This window comes from Mastomys coucha, unplaced genomic scaffold (assembly GCF_008632895.1).
Source record: "Mastomys coucha isolate ucsf_1 unplaced genomic scaffold, UCSF_Mcou_1 pScaffold4, whole genome shotgun sequence".
Classification (NCBI taxonomy): domain Eukaryota; kingdom Metazoa; phylum Chordata; class Mammalia; order Rodentia; family Muridae; genus Mastomys; species Mastomys coucha.
This window is the reverse complement of record NW_022196910.1, coordinates 11,859,373-11,885,882: the sequence shown is the minus strand read 5'-3', so window position 1 is coordinate 11,885,882 and position 26,510 is coordinate 11,859,373. Positions and strand designations below refer to the sequence as shown.

General features: G+C 41.4%; 1 protein-coding gene across 7 annotated transcripts in view; it reads left to right on the top strand.

Annotated features, from left to right (window-relative positions):
- Positions 1-26,510, top strand: part of Ric8b (RIC8 guanine nucleotide exchange factor B) — a 104,616-nt gene that overhangs the window by 74,821 nt on the left and 3,285 nt on the right. For 2 of the 7 annotated variants that reach the window (XM_031350163.1, XM_031350159.1), the window contains exons 8-9: positions 4,777-4,921; positions 14,527-14,646. In XM_031350163.1, coding sequence (XP_031206023.1) covers positions 4,777-4,921; positions 14,527-14,646 — 265 coding nt within the window. Of the gene's footprint in view, positions 1-4,776; positions 4,922-14,526; positions 14,647-17,703; positions 17,788-17,898; positions 18,735-21,788; positions 21,928-22,581; positions 22,758-26,510 lie in introns of those variants that run through there. The other 5 variants (XR_004112930.1, XR_004112931.1, XM_031350161.1 and 2 more) reach the window with 5 other exon arrangements.

Genomic DNA, 26,510 nt, shown 5'->3' with positions numbered 1-26,510 from the left:
TCACTCAAGTCAAATAGCTTTGACCATAGCAGGAAATATGTATCCAAATAATTGTGCCTATAATTCATTCCTTGGAGCAGCAGAACTTGACAGTAAAATCCTTTGGTGATGTGAGGGTCATTGAAGTACAGCCTTATTACAATGAACTCCAATGTCTAAAAATTGTTCTTATTTTGGGTTTGTAGAATAGTAAGAGCCAAGATTTTAAAGCTCTACTAAAAACAAAACAAACAAACAAAAAGACTTTATCTATATATGTTCACTTAATAACATGTCCACCATTTTTATGACTGATATAAAAATATATATTGTGTTGAATATAATTTAAAAATAGACATAAAAAAGGAAAAAAGAAAAAAAGAAAGAGTATCTGCAAGACAAGAGCTTTTAGACCTCCTGGTGGTTGAGCCTTTAGGGGGAGCAGGAGAGGCTCCCCCCAGGAAGGTAACAGTTAGGTTTGTAGCAAACAAAAGGTGTCTTGTGCACCTGGATAGAAGCAGAAATGGGAAGGTACGGACTTAGAAAACAGTACTAGTTAGAGGAGCTGCTGGTTCTAGAAGGCAAAGAGTTTAACTGATTGGAATGGTTCCCACTGAGAAGGGAGAATGGTCTCTGGGTGTGCTTTCCTCTCAGTAAAGGGATGGAAGCTCTGCTTTGTGGTAAAACGATAGAACTAATGTCTGTGTAGGCTTTCAGCACTGTCTGCCAGTGCGTGTCTCCCCAGCACCCACTCGTCAGCTTGTGGGGAATCCTCTGATTGCAGCAGCACCCTCAGGTAATAACAGACAGTAACCCTGACAGGCAACAGGCGTCCTTGTGTAGGCCCATGCATGTTTACACAGCATCACCAGAAGATCCTTCCTCCTTTACTAAGCCAGGTTCCTCAGTTTTCCTTTCCTCCCTACACAGTGTCCAACAGGATCTAGATGGGATATTTAGCAGCACACTAGAAGGTAAGCAAAGGTGTCTCCAGGACTTCTCTCTGCTAGGATCTTATATTCCATTTAGCTCCCTTCTTTGCTTGCCAATAGCTTGCTGTTTAAAATCTTAACAAAATTTTATTTGACTTTATTTTTGGAGCATTAATATGTCTTAAATCATCTCTGTAACCCATTTGTCTCAGAATTGACATATGTTCCAGTAAAAGAGCAGTAAATATTCTTTTCATTAAAATATCAGGGGTCGTTATTAACTAGGCATTAGTGTTCTGAGGGCTTAGATTTGTGGTCCTTGATCATGAGTGGATTTGTATCTGACCATTAAAATCATGTCTGGTCTCTGGGTATTAAGGATACCTAAATACTTTAGACATTTGTTCCCTTAATAATTCATTATGCATTTCCTAACTTACTTGAATCACTGCATCTTGAGGCACTGGCAACAAGAGATAGCGTATTAGATTTATTCAAGGGTTCAGATTACTATCCCTCATTAAATACTTACATAGTGTTTGCTGGCAGCACTGAGAAGGAGTAGCTACTGATAGATCTGAAGGTTAGAAATGACGAGTGTAAGCTGAGTGCAGTAGGAACTGCCTGTGATCTCAGCATTCTGGAGACCTAGGAAGGAGGAAACAAGGCCCAGGCCAGCTTGGGCTACAGAGTATAACTCTTGTTTAATCTATTTATCTTACTAGCCCATGTTTCTTTTTACACAAACGGAGCCAGTTTTTGTATTCCTTGAGAGGAGGGATAATTTCATGTGTCCCTGGGATGGGTATTTTCTCTGTCAAAAGAGTGCTCTCCAGTTAAATACTTCAAAACTTAACAGCTTTATTCATGTTTCCCATGCTCTTTATATTTACATACTCTGACTAGGTTACCTCCTTATCTCTTTCTCTATTTTAGTCCTTTATAAGGTACTCAGGGTAATTTTTGTTTTTTTTTTTTTTAAATTTATATATGAGTATTATTTCCAGCCCTCCCCACTCCAACTCCTCCATGCCCCTACTCTCTCAAATTTATGCCTTCTTCTAATATAATTATATAGTTAGATACACACATACACACACACTCACAACCTACTGACTTGATTTAGTTTGTTGTTATGCATGTGTTTAGGGCTGACCACTTGGGATTGGATAACATATCGGAGAGCTATTGCTGGAGAAAACTGATTTCTCCTTTCTCCAGCAGCCACTGCCTAGAACTCTTCATCTAAGGGTGGGGCCTTAGCAAATTTCCCCTATCCATGTTGGTATATTGACTGATGGTGTCATTATGCAGGTCTTATTTAGGAAACTACACTGGAGCTTTAATGGGTATAGCATCCCCCTTTTGTCTGCAAAACAGTGTCTAGTAGCAAATACCCCGAGCTCTGGCTCTCACAGTCTTTCCACCCCACCTTCCATAGTGCCCTGAGTCTTAGGTGTAGGTGTTCTTTGTAGGTGTACTGGATGGGACTGTGCACGCCGCTGCCATTTATTTCCTGCATGTTGCCCAGTCATTGGTCTCTGTAGTAGCCTCCATCTGCTCCTTTGATGAGGGATGAGGCTGTGTTTATGTGTGGGCATCAGGGCAAGTATTTAGAATGCAGTTAGAAGTTAGGTTACATTAGGGAGATGACTGTGGTCATTTCTCCTGTGGGGTCCATGATCTCTCCAGCCAGGAATAGTTACCTAGCTTTACAGTACCAGGCTTGAATTCCTTCCTATTGAGTGGGACTTGGATCCAATTAGACAGCTCTTGCTTAGCCTCAAGATAAAAGTGTTACTGTTGCACCACTGGGAATATCTTGACAGACCAGTCATAGGCTCCGCGCTGGGAAGGACTGTTGCTTGCTTTTCTCCCTTGGCAGCTTGTATAGCTCCTTCAGATCCTGGGAACATTAGTCCTAAGAGAGGAGCTTTCTAGGGCAGTTCCAGCTTGATTCCTCCAAGTCCCATGCCTGAAGTATGTGGTTTCCTCAGTTGTAGGGTTTTACTTTCAGGTTCTGGGGAGCAACCAAGGGCAATGGCCTGTATTGTTTTGGGGTTCCCTTGGACCCTTCCTTAACAACAACTTAAATAGGGGTTTCCCATGCCTGGCACTGGGGTTTCTTTAGTCTGTGGCACTTGGTAGGGAGCATTGTCACCCTATGTGACATAACTTCATGCAAACAACACACACTGTATGTACTTGTAAGTAAGCTTACGGCCTTACTTATCTCTTAGTGTTGCTTATCTCTCTCTCTCCCTTGAGTATGATCCTCTGTCCCAGCTGAAATCCACACATATTTTCCCCTTCCTCCTTCTTAGCACCTATGTGTGCTTCTCTGAATTTTTCTAGCATTCTTTTTTTTAGGTGAATGGTATAAGTTGTGGTGCTTTCAAATGTAGGTTTTATCATGGCTTATACATGGATAAGTGTATAGTAGTGTTTTCTATAATTGACCTTCAGATGTCATTTTATTAACATACTACTCCAAGCCTTCAGTAAAGTTTTTAATCTTTTTATTGTATACATAATTGTACACCTTAAAATGTACCTGAAGAAAACAAAGTACATTTATAAGTCTCTCTCTCTCTCTCTCTCTCTCTCTCTCTCTCTCTCTCTCTCACACACACACACACACATACACATGCATGTATACACACCTCTACAGTGCAGGGTTTCTTTGCAAAGTATTTTGTGTTAGCTCATTTAAAGGCTATTACTCTGTCAGTAGGGTAATGCTTACAGCAGACCCGTACCATGTACTCCATCCCTCCGACTGTGTTTGTGTGTGTGTGTGTGTGTGTGTGTGTGTGTGTGTGTGTGTATGAGACAGACGAGAGAGAGAGAGAGAGAGAGAGAGAGAGAGAGAGAGAGAGAGATCTAACTCAGTAGTTTAATGTAGTATTCACCAAAGATAAATGAATGAGAACTGACTTTTTGCCGCATAGTTTTCTCAAATACTCAGTGGTATTAATTTGGAAGGTAGGTAGTTCTTATTCCATTTCTATAGATCGGAAAACTGGGGTAAAGCTATAAAATATTTTATTCAAGTTCAGCCAGCTAGCAATGCTGATAGTATTAAAATCTAGCCAGTCTGACTCAGTGGCTTCCTATCTTCATATGTTATTGCTAACTTTTTTTTATGTTAATGTGTGTGTTACATCCACATGTATATGTACATATGAAGGCCCAAAGTTAATTTTTGGTGTCTTCGTCAATGGCTCTCTACTTTATTTATTGAGGCATGTCTCTCAGTTGAAGCCAGAGCTTGCTAATACCTAGGAAATCCTCTCTGTCTTGCAAGAATCCACCCAGCTTTTACATGGTTTGAGGGATCTGAACGCTGGTCTTCATGCCTGTGGCACAGCACTTTTTTCATTGAGCCGTCTCCCCAGCCTGCCCTGCCTTGCTAACTGGTACTTTAGCCTTTCCTACTTGCTAATATCCTTAAGTGTTATTATTTCTTATATATTTTCCTTCCTGTCCCTTTAAGGATTAAAAAAAAAAAATTAAGGTCGTTCATGCCACTCACGCAAAATCGCAATCTGACTTTCATTATCTTTAGTTTTAAAAATAAAATTAGAGATCAAAAAGTTAATACATGACTCTTACCAGTAGGAGCACAGAGGCTCCACATTTGTCAAAGTGTGCAGAAGAGTAATTTCAGAATTCTTAATACCTAAAGACAGTATCTTAGTCTTCATAGCAGCCAGGAACATTTGTAGGTAGTAGTTCCGTCTAGCCACTTTATGCTTAAAGGGTTCCCACCGTGGCAGGAATCCATACCTCCTCTGTGTTGGTGAGAGGGAGGTGAGGGTAAGTATTTGAAATCCCTATCTAAAATCCTGTTATGTTTTTGCAGTGGATAGCCTGCTGAAATACACTGGCTATGGGAATGCTGCAGGACTGTTGGCGGCCAGGGGCCTCTTGGCTGGAGGAAGAGGAGATAATTGGTACTCAGAGGACGAGGACACGGACACTGAAGAATACAAAAACGCAAAACCAAAGTATAGTACTATGTTTCTATTCGCTTAAGTAGCTGTGCCTTTCAGTTAGTGGTTTGCCTCCTCCTTTCTTTGGCTCTCATTTTCCAGTGCTTTCTCTTGGGAATTTGTAAGTTTTCCATCTACTGGTGTTTTTAGAGACAGCTTCAAATAGTCCCTTAGAGTAACTTCAAGTGATTGAAGAAGTATGATTCTTTCAACAAGTCCATTATCCTCTTTCAAGAAGCAAGTGTGTGGTGGTGATTTTAGATGCTGATAATCAGTTTGAAAGAGTGTATTCCTGTTTGCCTTCCTTCCCGTGAGGCCTTATAACATATAGTTGACACCAGGTTTGTAAGTTGGTTTTTGATGCTTCAGTCATTTTCAGTACCTTTGTCTAAAACCTCTCACAAGTTAAAAAGTATTGCAACAAGGCACATAACCCCAAAAGGAAAGGAGGTGGCTCTGCACTGAATTATAATCAAACATACACATGGGAACTTGGTTTTTAATGGGTGTTTCAGTGCCCTGAAGGAACAAACCCAAAATTCTATGACATCTCTAAGTCATTATGTATCAAGGAAAGACATCATCGTTTCCTTAAAGTAGCTGCCACCTCTCTTCCCATCCTTCCCCCTCCTTCTCATCCTCGCCAGATTGCTACCAGTCATTGGAGCTGAGTTTTTACTGGGTCCCATTACTGATTGCTAATAAGGAAGCCTTCATTATGAGCATTGTCATTGAAACTGCTGGGCTGTTTTTTACTGGCCTTCTAGAGAATGATATGAGTCATGAAGTAGGTAACCAAGAATAGAAAAATCACAGTCTGTAATATCAAGAGTAGATTGTGTTCTTTTGACATGAAAATATTAAATTTCCATAAAGTGAAAAAAATTACCAATCTCCTGTCAGCAAAAACAGCATAGCCTATATCTGAACAAACTAGGTTTGAGTACATAGTGTTATTTTTAGCATCCTAATAACTTTCAGCCTCACCAAGATCTTACAGAGTGTTACCTAAGAAACAGAGGCTCTGGTAGGGGAAGGGATGCTAGCTCTTGGGCAGTGAATTTTATCAATAACTGTCACTTAGATACTGTAGCTTGAACTTCTCTGTCAAGAGTTTGAATATAAAATGGAGGAATTATACTTCTTTAAGTCAGTGTTCTGCATTAGTCTCACAAGCTCTTGTTTTGAATAATTCTGCATTTCCAAATCATTTTAACATTTTGTGTCTTTTCATTTGAGGCTAAAGTGTACACTTGTTTAAAAGTCCCTCTTTTTGTTGGTGGTGTGTTTGGAGGTAGGGGCAGGTACTGTGTTGCACAGGCTGGTCTCAAAGACTCAGGTGATCCTTCCACCTTAGCTTCCCCAGTAGCTGAGACTGTAAGCCTACCCCACCACATCAGCTAAGAGTCTTGCCATTTTAAAGGAAGATGGAGATGACTAATTATTTCTCAAATTCTAGGGCAGGTAGAGAACTCATAAGTGCTCACAGATGTTGGCATCTTTACATTTCAGTATATATGGTTGATTTTATCTAAGGTGGTTTCTTTAATGATCATAGTCATGTAACTAGAAAGTACAGAATGCTACTATATCAAGCAGGAGCTCAAAGAAAGCACAGGAACATTGGGTCTCTCTTACTAGTGTAGGACACTAAATTTTATCACAGAGGTGATGTTAGACCCCGGGAGGGGACTTTTGGTTTGAATCAGTGTTGATGATGTCTGACACGGTTACTGTCTGAGCTCTCTGACATGGATGAAATTGTACTCTGGCTTTGCAGCCTTAATACTGTCTTTTTCAGCTCTTAGGCTTGGCCAGAGTCATTACTAATGTAAAGTCTTGTGTCTTTGAAACTTGGCTCCTTATAAGCATAAATGCGTGTTTTCAAATAAATCGCACCCCTTAATATAGTGCCTGTTTTGCTTTCAGTGCACCCTCTCAAGAGGAAAGTTTTTACTATTACTTTAAAACGCTCTTCCTTCCAGGGGCTCCTGTGGAAGTGACAGTGAATAAAATACTTTATCAATAAGGCAGCCCTTTGTTACTCTGGGGGTGACCCTCAGAGCTCAAAGCACTTGCTAGCACTTTTTACTAGTCTGATCAAGCTTGCAAAGTTGGCATCCGAAAGGATTGCTCATTTTATTGTACCCTCTGCCATTCAGCGTTCCCATGGGTTCACCCTGCTTTTCTTAGATGCATTTATTCACAACACTTGCTAGTATTGGCAAAAGTAATCACTCTTCATCCAGTTGGCCCAAGTCTCATTGTCAAAAATGTAAGTGGATTCTGATTAATGCACCAAGGTAACCTGTAATCCTTTATTGGAATCTAAAACCAAGAATTGTGTGGAGCTTCCATCCAGGCTTTGGGACACAGTTAATTTTATAGCAGTTTTTTGTGTGTGTCAAAATAAATGTATTTAATGGACTGGAAATGGCTTTCTGCAATTAGTCGCTTTAAACAAAGTACACTCATAGAATCAAGATGCATGCCACATGGAGATGTAGCCAGTCAGGCTTGCTAAGTTCTTAGATACAGTCCTTTATCGAAAGGAAAAGCTATCTAAACTCTTGTTTGATTTTTAAACAGGATCTTACTTTGTAGCCCTAGCCTAAACCTCACATCTAGGTTAGGCTGGCCTCAGATTTACAGAGATCCACCTGCCTCAGCCTCCTAAGTGCTGGGGTTAAAGCCTGTATAACTACAAGCAGCTAAATGTTACTTTTCTACTGCTTTCTCCCCTGCCTCTGCGCATAGAGCCCCTTGATAACTGGTGTGTTTTCATCATTCTAAACGTCAGTGGAGAGATGTATGTTTAATGTGTTTGAATTACTGACTTTCAGCTTTGGATCTGTAGCTTTCAGGCTAGGTACAGAGGTATCCAGAGGTGTCTTAGGGGCTGCTTTATAAAGAGGTAGGAGGGACAGAGTCAAAAGTGGCCAGAACCCTGGGTAATTTCTGACAGTAATTTCCCAGTAGTTTGTAGAGTTCAGAAACACTCTTGGGATAGTTATCTGACTACAGTGATCTTAGATGCTGGGGCACTGTCACACAGGCTGTTTCTTGAGCACAAGGCATCATGCCTGGATTTTCTTCCCCTTGTCAAAATTTTGTTGTGCTGCTTAGGTCTGCTGGTAATTGTCTTATTATTGTATAAATTGTATGGTTCCAGTATTTCTTAAAGCGCATGAACCACCAATCAGACTTGAACATTTTTTCTCTTTGCCTAATCTGGGCTGTATTTGTACAGACTAGGATTTAACTAACTTTTAGGAAGTAAGGTTTATGGCTATAAGCATTCAGTGAAATACATGTAAAGTCTGGTCACAAAAAGACCAAAGATGAACAGAAAAACATTACTCCTTCTGCCTCCTCCATAGCACCTCTACACATGTTACAGCCTTTGTAACTTGCACTTTCAGAATGGAATTTTCTCAGTTCCAGGCTGACACTGAACTCAGAATCCCTCAACTCTGAACCCCACTGCCTCAGCTTTTCAAGTGCTGAGATTATATACCACTACAACTGGCTTCAAAGAAAGGGGCATCATCTTCACTCCTGCCTTTTTACTCGGGAAACAAAGTACACAACATAAAATTAGCATTCTAGCCACTTTAACGTATGAAAACCAGTGGCCGTCAGCATTCACACTGCTGCACAGCCATGTGCAGAGCTTCTTTTAGACAGGTTTCACTGTATAGCCTAGACTGATCTCAAACCCACAGTCCTGCCACATCCTTGAGGGTGCTGGGATGCAGGTGTGTCCTACTATGTCCAGTTTATCTCCAGAACTGTTTGTCTTCCCTGCCCTGCACCCTCTCCTAGCTTCTACCTGTCTGTATGAAAGCAAGAAACCTTGTATATGTGAAATCATATATAGTAGTCATCCTATTCAGTCTATTTACTGATAGCACCTGACAGCTATGGCTAGATCTTCATAATACACTGATTATTTAGGTATGTCTTCTGCTTTAACTGTCACCAAGCTGAAACTTTGACTCTGTCCAAAATCCTTCCCCCTTTGACTGGTACCAGTGACAGAACCATGGCTTCTTGCACGGCAGGCTAGTATTCCGTCACCAAGTCACAGGTCTGGCTCTCTGGTACGGTTTAAATTAACACCGTCTAACTGACTTTGATGATTCCACCTTGGGACTTTTCATTACATTCTCAGCTCAGCAGTTTCTGGGATACCTGTAAAATATGAGTCAGACAGTGTTAGTTGCTTAAAACTGTCTAGTGATTGAAAACCAAGGTGCAGTTTGTTTACACCTTGTCTCTCTGCCCTTACCACTGGCCTCTTCACTACTTGTCAAACACCTGACCTTGTGTTGAGTGTCTCATTGTGGAGCATACCTCCTCCAGAGAGCTGCTGTTTCCCTATCACCCTACCTCCAGGTCTTACTCAGGTCTGTTCTCTGTGCATCCTGTGTAATGTGAAGTATGGGCTCCTGCATTTCCCTAAGTGTCTCTGTTCCTTAGGTCTGGGTTTTTTCCCTTTGTTTGTAAGAAGGTAAGTTTCATGAGGAAATGGGATTTAAAAAACAAAAGTCGGTCTTTATATAAATGTTTATTGACTACATTAATACATTTTTAATTATTTTTTGTTTGAGTCTTTGCCTGCATGTATGTCTATACCCCATGTGCACGTCAGATGCCCATGGAGGGCAGGGGGAAGAGCCTGTCAGAACTCCTGGAACTGAGCCCCTATGTGGGTACTGGGAATCAAAGCCAGTTTCTTTGCAAAAGCAGCTAGTGTTCTTATCCGTTGACCCATCTCTCCAACCCCTGTGTTAATACATTTTTGGAGCACTTGACTGAGTTAGTCAGCAGCTCCAGTGGAGAAGCTCTGGTAACCAGGGTGGGACTCAGGAGATCAAGGTATTGCTTTTTGTGTTGCTTGGGGCGGTGCAGGAACCAAGTGTTCTGGGGAGGCCCCTGGAAAAACAGCTTGGTCTTTATCCCTATAGAGCCTCTTCTTCCCTACATTCCTGCCCTCTTCTTCCTTCCCGGTCTAGGCATACAGAAATGCCTTTTCCTAGAAACTCTTTAGAGGGTGCAGATTTATCAGCACGTAAGCAGAATTTTGCTCACAGCTTTGTTTTATTTGGTTTGTCCCATATAGTATTTTTTTGTTTATACTTTTGTTACCGTTTTGGAAAGTGCTCTTTAAAATAATTTAATTACTTGGCAACATTTAGAATGCAGATATTTCAGATGAAAATGTGGATCTCTAGCATCTTTATAAAAGTGACAAGTTCTCATACGTTTATGTCCTCACATAGCAGCCAGCTTGTGGAACTGAGGGGAGGGTTCTGCCGTAGCTGCCATGCATGTGCTGCTCTGGTGACGTGTCTCTCCTCCTTGCAGATTTGACAATTGACAACGAGTACATATGCGGTACAGTTTCTCTTTCCTCCCTTCCATCTCTGTCAGTAGCCCTTCTCTACAAGTCCCTTTCCCACACCCATATCTGTCTTTTGTTCCGTGATCTACTGTGTTTAACTGGAGCTATCTGTGTGGCCATGGGTTTGGAACTGTCCTTACAGTTTGGTCGATTCACCAGGTGGAACATCTAAAGTCACTGACTCCTCCTTTCCCAGAACCTCTGAGTAGTCAGTAGTTTAGCAACAACATTAGCCCCCTTGAGTCCCTCCCCTGCTCAAGCCTGACCTTTGACAGGCCCATTGTTGTTCCTGACCACTGCAGGCAACTGCATAAGTTCATGATCGCAGTTGCTCTGTCACGCCAAGAAGATGACATTTCACGTCTGTCCGCCTGCTTTCTCACTCTTGTGTTCTTCCACTCCTTGAGGCTTAGAGATAGTGATACAAGTGTTCAGTTTTGGGCTGAGTTCATCTGTTGTTTTTTCTCAGCACCTTGAGTAGCCAAGAGTTTCTGCATTCACGACCATTTATTGGAAAGAAAAGCTTCCCTGAAGCAGTTTATCTTCCCTAAGGTAATATTATCCATGGATATTAACATAGATGTTTAGAAGGCATTTGAGGCCATAAAATTTAGCCCCTCCAGCCATAGATTTTTAAAACTGGACTTGAAATATGGTGCAGAAGGAACCAGGAATCCCATCAGAGCCGGTGTCTGTGCCCTGTGGGGCTGGCCAGTGCTGCAGCAGTGTAGCCCTCCTTTTCTTTGCCAGAACTGAGTAAAACTTAAGCTCTGCCTTTAAAGGTTTAAGCTTTCATAGAGCTAAGTTTCCATGTAGTTCTTTTTGTTAAGTGATGCTGATATTAACCAGAAACAGTGATAGTTAGAAGGGTAAAATAATGGAAATATATTTCAGCTTTTGTACATACACTCATACCATTTTAGTATGTCATAATCTTCCTATTGTCAGGCTATAACATGCCAGTTCATGTAATGATCATATACCTAAAAAAAAAAAAAATCATGGTTAGTATCCACAGGAGTTCAGACACCTGTCACCTAATTAGAAGATAAAATTAATCACAGGGCTGGAATGGTGGAAAGGGGAGGAAAGATGAGGTAAACAAACAAACAAACAAAGCTTTCTCCAAAGGCCCAGCACAGTTAGTGTCCTTGAGGAACTAAGGCTCAGCCTCAAACACTGTAAAAATAAGCTCAGCGTTTCAGAGTAGTGAGATTCTGAAACGTAAGTGCTGTCGTTGGTTGTATGTATGTGTTCATCCCAAAATGTACAACGTGGCATTGTTTCTGTGTGATGACTTGTTTCTCTTCTGGGTGGAAAATGTATGAAACTGACTGGAAGGGAGTGGTATCTCCCATCTGCCTTCTGTCACTACATGTTGGCATTTTTCTCTTGAGAGAGTTGGACAGGTCATTGTCCTGGCTTGTGTTTTATGTGGTTTTGCTTACATTCCCCTGAGTTTCATAATGGAAAAAAAATCTGTTTAAAGGGAGATATGAACCAATGTTTGCGCCCTGTGTTTAAAGGGGGGGTGGGTGTGCGTGTGTGCAGGAGTATTATGGTGTTGTCTCCATGGATGGGGGAGGGGCCTCACTCTGGGAGAGAGAGAATGCTGCCTTCATGCTCACTTGGAAGCTAATCACAGAGCAAGCAGCTTCAAGAAAAGAGGCGTTATCCAACCAATGTGCACCATTAATCCCAGCGCTTGGTTAGCAGAGACGTGTAGAGCTCTGAGTTCAAGGCCAGACTGGTCTACACAGCCAGTTCAGAACAGCCAAGGGTGCACAGAGAAACCCTGTCTCAAAAGACAAACAACAAAGATACCAAGGAAAGAACCGTGTGCCTAACCTAGGAACCTGTGCCCGACTGTGCTGTGGGCCTGCAGCAGCACAGGCTCGCCCATGTTCCCTGATATGTTTCTGAGGGACACGATTGTCTGTGCTAATGTCATTGTTTTCTGAAAAGTCTACAGGTGTGATTCCTCAAATCACACCTCTATCAGTGTGAGAAGCGTCTCTCAAGTGGCAAATGAGCGTGCTCAGCATTGTTTGTTTATTTCCCTTCCTATAAGACCCAATTTCCTTTGCTTGAGAGTGGTGTATATCTGTAATAACTATCTTTATTTACTTGTTTGTATAACTTAGCAAGTAGCTAGCACCATGTACCATGTGTCCAAACAAATAACAACATAGCATCTCCATGCATCTCTTCTCAGACACCTCATTCAGTTCTCTTTGTTCTTAAGTTTGGGAAATACAGGGACCCCTTTAGCAATTTTGTGATGGCATGTAGCTAGAAGCTCTTTTCTCTTCTGTGGGCACCTTTAAAAGGGAGAGTTAAGAGCAGTATCTGAACAGGGCACTTGAGCCTAGTCTATCATGATAACATGGGGATCTTTATATGTTAATCTGAGGTCAGGCCAGCTCTGGGTCCCCAAGTGATTCTAGTATGTAGTCAAAATGAGGAATAAGTGACCAATCTATATAGTTACCAGATTAACCCAAGGTTCCTGAAGCACCATAGAGAGTACCTAGAAGCAAGTGAGTGAGCAGACAGAAGGGCCTCTGGGTCCCCATGTCTTCTGCTTGCCCTGTTCCCACTTTTCCCTGAGTGACTCCACAATGTTCTGTCTTGCACATGGTTTACTGATTGGAACAAGAGGTTTCTTGGTTTGCTCATTTGCTTTTTTAGGGAAGATGGGTTGCTGGTGATTACACATCGCCTCACAACCTCCTACATTTTCAGCAAGTGCTCTACCACTGGGCTGTAACCCAGCCCCCTTTAAACCTTGGCAAGTTACTCAGGCTGGCTTTGAATTTATACTCCAAATTTTCAGCCCCAAGCAGGAATCTCAGGTATGCACCATTAAGTCCAGCAGAACAAATTTTTTGACTACAGTTCTAGTCACAGGCCCTGTCTAAGAACAGCTGCACAGACTTTAAATCTAGGTTGCTAAGAGAGCAAAGGCAGACCCTTTCACAAGGCTCTGTATGGTGTGTAGCCTTTGAGAACTATAGGAAAAGAATGGGAAGTCTGGTAGTGGTAAGTGGTAGTTACCCATGCGCTACCCGAGACGCCTTCACTGTAACTGAGAAGCCTCAGATGGCCACTGAAGGAGCAGTAATGTTAGGGTCTGTCTTTCCCTAGCTCACATGACATGTTTTCTTCAGTTATCCCAAGCTCCCAACACCAAACAGTTTGTACTTGACCATCTCACTGTTTTGCTTATCCTAGCCAGGCCCCGAAAGCCCTTAGAAAATCATTTGTTACCATTGTGCTTTCTGCAGGGGTATTATGATTTTGATCATTAAAACAATCTGTACTTGGCTGGTATGAGATACATTAACAGTACTCGTGTCTTCTGAAGAATAATTTTTAAGGTGTTGATATTTAGCAGACATTGAAAGCTGTGTTTTATTTTCTTTCTTCGGTACAAATAAAAAAAAAAGATAGAAATGTGGCCTTTTATTTCAGAGTCTAACTTCTTTGGTGTTAGAGCATCATACAAAGCTTATAAGAAATACGTTATTCCTGAGCATTGTTCTAGATCTGTTTCCAGGAAGCTAAGATGCCATGTTTGTCTCTTGGTGGGCTAGCTTTCACCTTTTTCCTCAGTTAGATCAGATCTAGTTAAAATTACCTTTCTGCTTTATTGCTGACTGTTTTGAGCACTCGTTACCTCTGGTCTCACTAATGGACTAATTCCCTGAGATGATTCATCCGACATCCGCGTGCTCTCAGTTCAGATTGCAGCCTTTCGTTAGCATGTCTCAAGTTTTTTTTTCCCCTTTATTTTTGGACATGTTTGTTTTATGCTGTATCATGAATAGATTTTCTCATTTCACTTCTGAAAGTAGTTGTCACCTTACAATTAGTGAATAAGATGTGCATCCAAAAATATTTATTCAACAGCACCAATCAAATTTTATATTTTTATACACAACCATGATTTAAAAAATAGTTGGCAAGTAGTCAGTTAATTTTGTAAAAAGCCCATTTCCAAAGCAAAATAATAATAATAATAATAATAATAATAATAATAATAATAATAAAAACATTCTTATAGCAATTCTATACAATAAAATTACTATTGAAATTATTGCCAATTTTTGGCTATTATACTCTTTCTTAATTAAATTAAAATTTGGACCAGAAGAGTATAGAAAGAGCATAATTCTAAAACATACAGCATAACTTTTTTTTCTTTTTGTAGCATTAATCTTATCACTGGTCATTTAGAGGAACCAATGCCAAACCCTATAGATGAAATGACAGAAGAACAAAAAGAATATGAAGCCATGAAACTTGTCAACATGCTTGATAAACTTTCCAGGTATTGTATTCCCATCCATTTTTTGCTTGGTTTCTAAGAATGTTCTATTTCTTTGTCTCTCTCACTGAGAGTTACCATAGAACAGCAACTCTAGAAATCCATGTCTATTGGAACAGGGAGACAGAGGCAGTAGCAGCTAAGTGCCGCCATGGCTTTTCTCCATGTGCCGCTTCTGGGTGTGCATTACCGCAGCCTGTCAACACTCAGTGCCGAGGCAGTACCTAGCTAGAGGTGGCTGTGATATTAACCAACTAACATCCCTGTCTTCAAAAGGATGCTGCAAGTTAGGCTCAGTGATTTTGCTGCTGCTTGTATTTTTGTTTCAGTCTGTTTTGGATTTTGTTTGAAACCATGGTGCGCTTTTTCTCCTTTCCCTTTTGATGTGCAAGTTTGCAGTATTGCTTTTTGAGTTGCTGCTGAAACCAAGAATTCTAAAATGCCGTCTATGCAACAGGAAGAAGTAAAAAGAAATAGCTCAAATGAAGGACTTTTTTCTTTAAAGTAGGCACTTTTACTAAATTAGGGCTTCCGAGCCATCTGTCCCTCCCCTCTTGCTTCACACCTCCTTCCTTTCCAAATAATCCGTATTATAGATAACTAAAGGTCTGCTAATGCACACTAGCCTTTGATGGGTGACTAGAAGATGGTCCCAGTGGGCTTACATGGGCCACCTTACTCTTCAGTTATGCACTGAGCCACTGTTTCCTGTGAGTTACCTGAGTGAGTGTTCCTTTGTGTTGGTGACAGCACAGCCATCATGTAAATGTGAATCTCTTCTGCTCATCTCACTTTCCACATGATACATAATCATCCATCAAGAGAAACAATTGGAATAGAACAGCCATGGCAGGGGCGGGTCTGATGGGAAAGCATGGGATAGGTATGTTTGTAGCAGGAGGCTTAACCAAGCTGAGAACTGGAGACGGCCTGTGGGTTGACAGCATTGAAGCAGACAGGGCTGTTTTGACACTCTAGTCTTACGTAGGCTTTCTGCAGTGGCAGTGCTAATGTGTAGAAGCTGGTTAAAAGCAGGTAGCTTTATTATCTACAGAGTATTCTAGGACCTGCTAACTGCCCTACTCCTGAGTGTTTGTCCTTTCCCGGCATTAGAATTTACTGCTGTGCTTGCACTGTTCAAAAGACGTTGGGCTTGTTTACAAATTGAATTCTCCTTAATATTGTATACAACAAGTTCTTTCCCAGAAGGAATTAATAAGCAGTCATAGAGACTGTTACTTGGACACTTATATTACGCATAATAGCAAGCTATGTGAATGTTTAAAGATAAAATCTGATAGCTGGGGAAAGAGTTCAGTGCTAAAGAATAGGCCCTGGGTTCAGTCCCCAGTATCCCTCCCTCAAAAAAAAAAAAATATATATATATATATTGAAATAAGTTGTATGTACCTGACAACTTCCAGATGGATCTGATATACTAATGAAATGTGTAAACAAGTAAATTAGAATGAAATCAATGGCACCCATCTGGTGGAAGCTAGAAAGGAAATTGTTAGCAAGGACCTCAGTAGAGCATATGAGTGTTTTAACACACTAGATCATTCACGTAGTATAAATTTCTTGTTGTGACAATAGGAGTTGCTGACAGCTGTCATGGGTGCTGTATTGGTGACCCATTTTAACGTGCATGAAAATATCCAAGCACAAAATATAGAAAATGAGGAACAAACTGCCCAAGATAATGCAATGTAGTCTGGGTACTTGGCTTATTCATTGAGACATCACCAATTTCAGAAGGTACCCTATTAATTCATGTAAGACAAAGAGGCCCTTCTCTTTTTAATCTCAGACAAATCTACACATTTTATACATATTTTAGAAGCTACCAGTAAGTAAACACTTAAACCTCAATTTTTAAATGCCTAACTTGCACCTGACTTACACAGTCTCAAGGAAGATGTACATTCACTAAGAAACACCCAGCTGAAGGTGGCACTGATGTTTGCATGCATAAACAGGGCCAGTGTGTTGTGTTGGCTTTGATGGTACCTATTTTGCTGTTAAAAAGTTGAAGTGAAAGTAAACTTGAAGACAGTCATAAATCATGTTGACATTTTGCATGCTGTGTGGTGGGCTTTACACTGTCTGCCTGTGTGTGCTTTCTAACATTTGCTCTCACTAATGACAGTGACAGCTGTAGGAAGGCAGCAGTAGGCATTCCAGAGCAAGCGTGCAAAGAATGAACCCATTCTTCATGTGTCTTATATGTCTCTTGTGCTGTATTATTCATTAGTTTTAAGCTTCATTTCTCTTTTCACTTTTTCTTATTTTTGATAAAATAAGAAAAAATAAGATGCCATACAACCAAGTAGACTTTAAGTTCAGTACTGTACAAGGAGCACTTCCTAAGCAGCTCCTACATTGCAGGGCACTGAGCTAGGAGAGCAAGGGAGATTTGAAGGTGAGTGAGCCAGTTTCTGGCTTTGGAAAGCTGGTATTCTAGTGGGAGAAATGGCTGTATAGTTTATTCCAGAATACAAAGTAGAAATGGTGACAACCAGGGTTTGTGCTGAACTGTATGCCCCAGGGGGAAAGGAGCAACTTATTCTGTCTGAAGGTTCAGGGTGTCTTCCCAGGGAAAGGAAGTGACGTATGGGCTGCTCATCAAGCTTAAAGTCACTCTAGAGAGAAATGGAAACTATCATTTATATACTGCATCTTTCTTAAAGAGCTCAAGCAGTATATTAAACTCCATTGACCAATAGGAAATACAGGGACCACAGAAATGCCCAAAACATTACCAAGCTGATGGCTGCTGATGATCCATTTTCTCTTGATGGTTTACAAAACTGTCACCTATGTGCTCTCTCCAGCTCCATGATAAAGTGAGACTAGGAACTTCATTTTCCAGAACTCCAGGCCTTTGCTCTGTCCACTGCATTACTATGTCTGTCTGTCAGAGTGTCTGCCAGGACACTTCTTAGTCACCCTCTCAGCAGTTTCTCCTGCACTGTCGAGAAAGGGTGTGTGAGTAGAGGATGGATTGGAGGTGGCGTGGCCAAGGTATGGACACTAGACACTTCCTTTTTTCATCCGTAGGAGAGCAGATGTGAAGGACCTGCACCAGGATGGTGGTTAGCAACAGTGGCCCGTCCCAAAGCACTTACCAAAGTGATGACTAAGGTTGGTCATGCCAAGTCCTATTCCTGAGCCTCTGTAGGGTATAGATGTGACAAAAGTGTAAAATTACTACTGTGAAACTTGAGGTCACATTTCCATCTTGCCTTCATGTAGACACGCCACTTCCTTAAGGGACTCATGCACTTGGCATCTCTATGTCAGCTAGACTTGGAAAGGTGCTGAGGAGGTTAGCCGTCAGAAGACATCTTACTGAATGTGGATTGACTAAGTAGCACTCTCAGTGAGTCTTGATTTGTTTAATATAAAGATGGTGTCTTTGTTACGTGTTTCTATTCCTCATGTGGAGATGGCAGTGCACCTGGAGGTTCTCGAAACTAGGAAACCATGTGAACCCTGTAACCCTGTCCTGTGTAGCTAGTTCAGTGCCTTGTGCCCTATGCTTCCCAGTGTGTGAGGATGAACATGGAAATAAATGGCTGACCCCGGATTTGAAGGTCGGGGTTTTTTTGTTTGGTTGGTTGGTTTGGTTTGGTTTTATTTTCTCTATAGAATAGCCTGCAGGATTCATGGTTTCAAAGTGTAGTTGTCATTTCCATTTCTTGGCCAAACTTCATCAAAGTAGAGGCATTGAAGGAATACCATAAAGAAATGTGGGCCATGGCTAACTAAAATAAGTGCTATGAATTTCTTTAATCTAAAATAAGTAGCATATTTAGCAGTCAAGCCTGAGGTGTAAGGTTACAGAAAACGTCATTTGACATACATGCGTGCCTCTCCACCTCCTCTCTCCTTCTCAGACTTTGAAAGCAGAAATAACCCCTGCACTCAAGCAATGGACTAGAGTGGTGGCTGCAGGTGACCAGTCCTGTGTGCCCAGCACAACTACCTTACCCAGCGCCAGCACACTCACACTGTAGCAATGCCATCAGCCATGCTGGCCATGGGCAAGGACCTTAATTACAGTTGTTTCTACTCTTATCCCCTTATTATCTTAGTTGAAACCAGATGGGTTGATCTTCCAACCATTCTCATTTTAGCGCTGTTTGACGAGGCATTTGTCCATTTGCTTATCCAGCAAAAACTGTGCTTTAAGTTGTCTGTCAATAAATAAACAATGCCTGTTCTGCCAGCACTTTTCTCATCCTGGCCACTAACCGTGCTTCCTGCCCTTGCCATGCTGATGTGTGGGACCTGGCTTTCTTAGTGCTGGCATCAAATATAGGGATAGTACACTTGAATCAAGAGATTACCTTTTCAACTCAGGCAGTTATGATTGATTTACATCTAGAAAGTAAGAGACACATGACTTTCTTCAATGTAAATAAATCCTATTGCTCATGTTACAGAAATAGCAATAATTGCACATGCCTTTGAGGAGTTAGTCTAGGATATACTTTTTGGGTGCATTTCAGAAATACAACCTACCTTTTTTAAGAATTGTAAGACCTAATATAAGCACCAAAGATCTTTTTTTTTTTAGATTTATTTATTTATTATATGTAAGTACACTGTAGCTGTCTTCAGACGCACCAGAAGAGAGCATTGGATCCCATTACGGGTGGTTGTGAGCCACCATGTGGTTGCTGGGATTTGAACTCATGACCTTCTGAAGAGCAGTCGGTGCTCTTACCCGCTGAGCCATCTCACCAGCCCCAGCACCAAAGATCTTAAGGTTCAAAGATCTTAATCTTAAGACAGAAGATCCTTTGAGTCTGCACTGTCCACTGTGGGAACTGCTGGTCCATGGCTACTAAGCGCTTGAAGTGTGGTTAATCCAAATTAGGATGTCCTCTAGAGAGAAACAGAGACTGGAACGGATCTTAGTAATTATTTAGTAGGTGATGTATTTAAAAGACCAATTTACATACTGAATTAAACTGAAGTCAATTTTACCATAATTTTCCTTTCCTTAGTTGGACATTGACTATCAATATGCAGTGTACATAGCAGCCTGCCTTATATTTCTGACATAGAGCACTGTTCTCCAGCACTAAGGTTCCATGAAAACTCAGCTAAGGGAGCAGCTTGGTGCTTTATATACTGGCACACCCATACAGGAACAAGAGGGGATTATTTTGAGAAGCTTGATTCTATGCATCTTTAGGTTATAGGGGACTATCTCAGTGGCCAGACACCTAAGTAGGATGTCATGTACCCTTCATATTCACTACTGAAAGTCTCTGAGTGCTTGGTTAAAGCACGAGCTGAAATGGCATTCGATAATTAGCAGAACGAGATAAAAATACTGTCCGTCCTTAGTTGCCTTTCTCCTCTGACTTTTGGGTCCTCCGATTGGGAGCATGTGTCAGAGCGGGTGTCTGTGCTGTTCTACTCGATGTGCACACTGCCTCAGTAATCTTGTTAACTTGGACAGCAGGGTAAAAGAGTTTTCTAAGGATGTTACCAAGAAATAATAAAGAATGCCATTACTTAAGGATCGAACTAAGTGCGTTCTTTCTACACTGTCCCTAACCTTATCCTCTAACGTGTCCTTAACTGTGCTATCTAACATGAGACCATAGCAGAATTTTAGAAGCTTTGCATGCTATTTTCTAACAGGAATGAGCATAATAAAAAGCTAACCGAGTGCTTCAGACTGTAAAAAATGCTTCCATATGTGTACCCTATTGATCATGAAGACAATCTTGTGAGGTAAAATAGGATGGGGAGGTATGTTATTAAGGATCGAGCCATCAGAGCTTAAGTGTCTGACTTAAGAGCTGGCATTAAAATGGCACCCTTTGGAACATACTATTTTGAAAAATTGCCAACAACTCTGAGCAGTTTGTCAGTCTGATTATTTTTAAATGAGACATAAGTTTTAAATAAGTACAGAGCACCAAAGCCCAACAGTGAGCGCATTTACCTTGACAGATTGCAGATCAGAGTGCAAAGATACATCCCACACTCCATTTCCTACCCCATACCAAGAATCAGCTCATAGTTAACTAACTGCTCAATGAGGAGACAGTAAAAGTTCTACCATCCTTCGTTATAGCTGGGTTTTGTCATTGTTTTTCAAAGAATTAATGTGATAACCTAACAGATTCTTACATGTCATCACACTGCTAAATTAACATTAACTTTAAAATGGCTTCCCTGGGGGAAGTTTTAGACCATCCCCAATCCCATTACAAAGTTGAAGGTCATGGTAGTATGAGCAGTACCCACATCCTTTTATCTTGGGATTGATGTATTTACACAGCACACTTTACTTTCCCCATGGTGCCCAGTCCTGGTATGAAATGGTGAGGGCTGAGTGGAAGGTCTCAGAATTATTTATTAAGATGCAGTTGGAAGACCTTTTATTTGCTGTGGGAAAGCCACCATTTGCATTATTTCTCCTCAGTAGATGCCCTGTGAACGATCAGTTTAACCAGTCATACTAGGAAGCCATTAGATGAATGGTGAAGAAGCAGTGTCCCACCACACTCCTAGCATCCATCGTAGTTATGTGACTCCTAAACTAAGAGGGGTTATTACCAGCAGTGAGAAAGAACCCAGTGTACTTTAGAGTCTTGTGACTTCTCATTGCAGAGCCACACCCTCTGGGCTATCAGGGGATCCATCCCCATAGGCATTTTATGTTCATAAAATACTTCATTTATATACTAATGTCTCATCCCACCTTCCAAAGATGAAAAGGAATTAAATATGAAATGGCTAATTTAACATGTCAGGGCTCTTTTTCCAGGCCAACCTCACATTAAGAACAGGAATCCTAGTGCCAAAGTAATGGCTCCCAATTATCCTGTCTCTGGCTTTGTTATACATTGAACAGAAGTCAACAAAACAAGAATGTAGCAGAACATGACTAAATAGCAGCACCCTCATTAAAACAAGAATTAATCAGGTGATTAAAGGAAGCAGTGCTTCATAGGTTTCCCCCTTTTTCTTCTTTCCTAATCATAGAACAAAACATGTTACACAAAAGGATGGGAGCTGTTTTGTAGTGCTCAGTTAGAGGGAGGTGAATAGGTCTCTAACATGCTGTTTTATCAAAAGAGCAGACTGGTGTTTGCATGATTGTTGTTTCATTACAGACCCTGTCATTAATTCCATGTGTCAATACTGCCCTGTAGTACACAGAGCACACAAGAAAGAAGAGCCCTTGAAAACAAGGGAATGATTTTTGAGTCGTTATCAAGCTAAGTGGCAAGCGGGAAGCTGAAACTCGTATAGGTAAATTCGAAGGGACTCTTGGGAGATGTGCAAGTGGGAAACAAGGATGTGTTGTTACCAACTGCGTGACTGTGCCCTGCTTTCACAAGTGCACTTGAATTGAATGCTTTGTTTATCCTGCACACACATGTGCTGTGGGCAAGAATATTCTCTGGCTTCCAGGTCAAGTCAGGTGTGACACATCTGACACATCTGACCTACTCCGTATTGAGCAGTTGGGTGTGTTACTGTCTGAGCCCTGATACTGACCATCACTGCTGGGGGAGTCACATAGGAACTTGAAGCCCTAAAACAGTGTGACCATCTCTACAGTTCTAAGGAGCTATCACAGAGTATCACACCAACAGGAAGATGTTAAAATATATCTGGGAAAAAATATTATAAAGAACAGAAAATTTTAAGTATGTTTAAATTCCATTAAGTTCCCACCCTTAGATTTAAGAACCTTTTGTTTTTCTTTTTATTATTATTAATTATTATACTATTATTATTATTTTGGTTTCCATTGGCAGTCCCAAGGGTTAGGCTGGGGCAAAATAAGGTTTCTTTTCTTGGACGTGCTTTATCTGTGTCCTCTTGCCTGGCCACACCCTTATAGACTATGATTCCTTATCGTTTAGTAAGATCAAATTTCTAAATGATGTTTCGTTCCAGTTGAACATTCTTGGAGGCTTATCTCTTCCCTGGCCAGATGCCTGATCAGATGAGAAGCCCGCCATGATACTGTCACAGTGCCTAGAATGGGCTCTTTATCCAGTAGACATCACTGTACTTTTTGGTGATAACGGGGGCAGTCTTAACTGTGTTAAGGCCTGTATATAGCATTGAAGGTAAGTATGAAGCAGTTGTTGCTATGTGCATATCTTAATCCTGATAACACATTTCAACCAAGATGTTTATTGGACACCCGGCCATCAGTTTTTAGAGGGAACCGTCATAAATTTAGGGCCAGTGGTAACTCTTCATAAAAAGGCTCAGCAGAGGCCATGATGCCATCTGGATCCTGTGTGTGGTACTTGCCATTGCTTTAGTAATCATTTCATCCCCTGCTGACAGATTGCAGAAAGGGTTTGTAGTTGTGCTGCATATATATGTCATTGATAGGCAGGTGCTGTGTTGATCGTTAGGGTTAGAATATCTTGATTAGGAAGAAAGGATTAGGATAGTGATTTTGAGTGTCTTTAAAACCCCAGTAGCTTTTTAAGTGATTCAAAATTATTTATTAGCCTGATACTTATTCTTAAAATTAGTATAGTATATTGGGGGTCATCTTGTCCAACCCCTCATTTTGTAGCTCAGAAGCAAACGACTTGCCCAAGGACTTGTAACAGACTAGTAGAAGATTCAAAGCTAGAATCTAGAACTCCTAATGTCTCAGGCACAAGAAGCTGAGTCTGTACCAAATGGTGGTTGACTTCTGCTCGGCCGTCAGCATCATCTGATGATGCTAACTCATCGTGAAAGCTGTTACAGCCTAGAGAGTGCTTCTTGACACACAGTCCTCTGCTGCCATTCTCCATTTAAGCCACAGCCATGTACTCTGTTCTTTTGGCAAACATTTACCAAGCACCTACTGTGTGCTCTATCTTAGATGAAAATCACAGCCTGAGAAGACATGGATCTCTGCCCTCAAGATGAGCACAATCTAGCAGAGAGCAATAAATCCTTGGAAAGCATTCCTCAGGATTTCCTGTGAATTAGTAATTTCCTTATTCTGTAACATGGTCTCCTGTGGATTGATAATCCTTTCTTGATTCTATAGCAGGCTTTCCTGAAGATTAGTAATCCTTTCTATCCTGAATCTATGTATCTTGATGAAAACAAATCTGCTCGCAGGTGTAGCCAGTCTTGCTCATGGCTCAGTCACGAGGAGCCTCCAGATACATGACATCTATAGAAGGCCAGCTAACTGTAGTTCACATGCTTGACTGAGGCTCTGCTCTCTAAGGCACCATGCTAGAACACAGAGGACACTAAAACTGACTAAGTAAAGCATAGAACACACTTTCCTTAGTATGTCAGAGCAGTATCGTTTATAGCTATCAAAGTTTGTAGTGGTGCTTCTTTTTAATGAATACTCTTAAATATGGAAGATGGCTCTTGAAATGAGAGACAATGGTACCCTGGGATTCAGTGCAGCTCGTCAGCCTTAGCGCCCAGGTTTCTAGCCCTCCATGCCTCGTAGCACTTTTGAGCTTTCTTTTTCCTTTTCCTCAGCTGAGCCAACCTGCTTGCCAGTCCTGCACATAACTAACTCCTGCTTTTGTGCCTGTGCCTGACTAATTCTGCCTCTGGGATGCCTCTCCCCCTATGACACTGTGTCTTTTCACTGCCATTAATTACAGTGTGTCCCCGAGTCTGCTTCCTGCAAGGAGCCTGTAGTAATGTCTTTTCTTCCTGTGTCCCTGCCACTTGTGCATCACCATACAATGGTGACAGAACATTGCTGTGATGTTGATAAATAGGTTCCAACTCTCTATCCATACCTTACTGGTATGGACACAAACAGCTGACAATGAAACTGACAGATAACCAGAGCGTGCACTAAGCTGTCAGTAGTGAGTCTCCAGTAGTGAGTCAACCAGAGTCTTGGTTGTTGTTTGTAAGGTGCTAGTGTAGGATAGAGAAGAACAGAAAATTAGTTGGAGAGTATGAGAAGCAACCCAGGGTTGGTGGGTAAAGCAGTCACAAGCTAGCACATGATCTGTTCCTGCCCCCCACAGGACAAGCAGCACGTACAGGTGGACTGGAAGGCTCAGGAAGGGCAGGGCACTGTTTGTCGTGTCGATCGTCTTAAGCTTGTTGATCTGATGTTCTATAATTCTTTCAATATTGGAGTGTGTGTGTGTGTGTGTGTGTGTGTGTGTGTGTGTGTGTGTGTGTTCCAAACTGACTGAAGCTTCTTGAGGACAGGGACCATTACCTCCCCCCCCCATTCTATCAGGAGGGGGAAGCTTTCTGTAAACACATATGGAACAAGAGTACAGCTTGTGGGTTCCCAGCCACTTCACACACTATATGTAGTCTGGAGTCTGTGCTTTCATGACCGTTTAATGAGGTGAGTGTTCCTGATCCAGTTTTACAGAAAATAAAAATCAGAATTTAGAGTTTTCAAGGTCTTCCAGTTAATGCGCTGTAGTTCTAGCATTAGAACCCAGGTCTGGCTTCTAAACCTCTCTGTGCCTTTCACTCCCCGACAGTAAACCCTTGAGTCCTCTACAGTTACAGAGTCCTTAGATCTGTACTGTTGCTGTTGTTGCTGCCACTGCTGGGCTGGGACTTCTTATGTCATCACTGGGAAGTAGGCAGAACTAGTATTATTATCCCCATTTCACAGATGGGGAAAGTAAGACTCAGAAACATACCCAAGATCACACAGCTGGTAAGTGGAAGAATCTGGACTTTAGACTTCCTAACTTACAATCTGTTTGCTCTTCACACAGCATCACATATTGCATGAATGCATGACTCTGTGGCCAAGTTTCACTGATGCCCTTCCTAGAAATGTCAGTATACACAAGCATTGCATGGAGCCATATGAGAAAGAAAATAATCCATGCCTCCTGAGGAGCTTCCATTTTAATGGAGGGGTGATACAGGGTATCAATCAAAATGCTTGAGAATAGTTCATATATGAGAATTTAAAGATGGGTGACCTTTGTTCTATAAATTAACTCTTGTAAATGATCATAAAACTGTGTAAGTCTTAATTGTTCCCAATTATAAAGTTGGACTAAAGGGTAGTAATAAAGATAACAAACTTGATTGGAAGTACTCTTCTTGGGATTGCCTAGAAAGAAGGTAGCTGAGTAGTTCACACTGGTTGCTAGCCGCAGTGCTGACTGTTACTGTTATTGTGGAAGTATAATTGTGGCAGTGCTGGCAGGGATGGCGTGTTTGCTGGGCAGTCCATCACTGTCTTTGCTAGCCCTTGCCTCTCCTGTGCTTTTCTTCACCATCCAGCCCTTCCATACCTTACAGCCTGCAGTTACGAACACCTTTAAACCAGGCCATTGGGTGTGTTACCTTCTGTGTTTCAGTTTGGTTGGCTTGGGTATGGTTTGGGCTTGGGTTTGGGTTTGGGTTTGGGTTTTTGACCTTTTGAGCCAGGCTCTTGTTTTTACAGATGTATACCACCATTTTTAATTGTTAGACCTAGAATTTTCTTATCCTTCAATGTGCTGTTTCCAGCAAGTTATCCCCTTCCTTTGTATCAGTTATCATATTCAGTATCACAGAGTTTCACATCACAGGCAGAACTAGAAAATATGAACTTTAAATTGTGGCTGGGCTAGAGAATTGCTGATGGCTCTCCACTGGCATTTCTATATTTCCTTGCCACAAAGGCAGCTGAAGGTCTTTGTGTCCTGGAAAATAGTGCAGTTTCCTGTGTTCTGGCTCTGTGGGTAGTCCTTAGTGTCCACCCTGGAGCCGTAGGAACACTCTCCCACTCACCTTCACCAGCTCCTTCCATACCTGCCTTTCCCCCAGCCTCAGCCATAGTTCATCTTTCTTTCCTTTTCCATATACCATTACAGTGGCCTCCTAATGCCTTACCTGTCTGCCACTGCTCCAGTATGTCT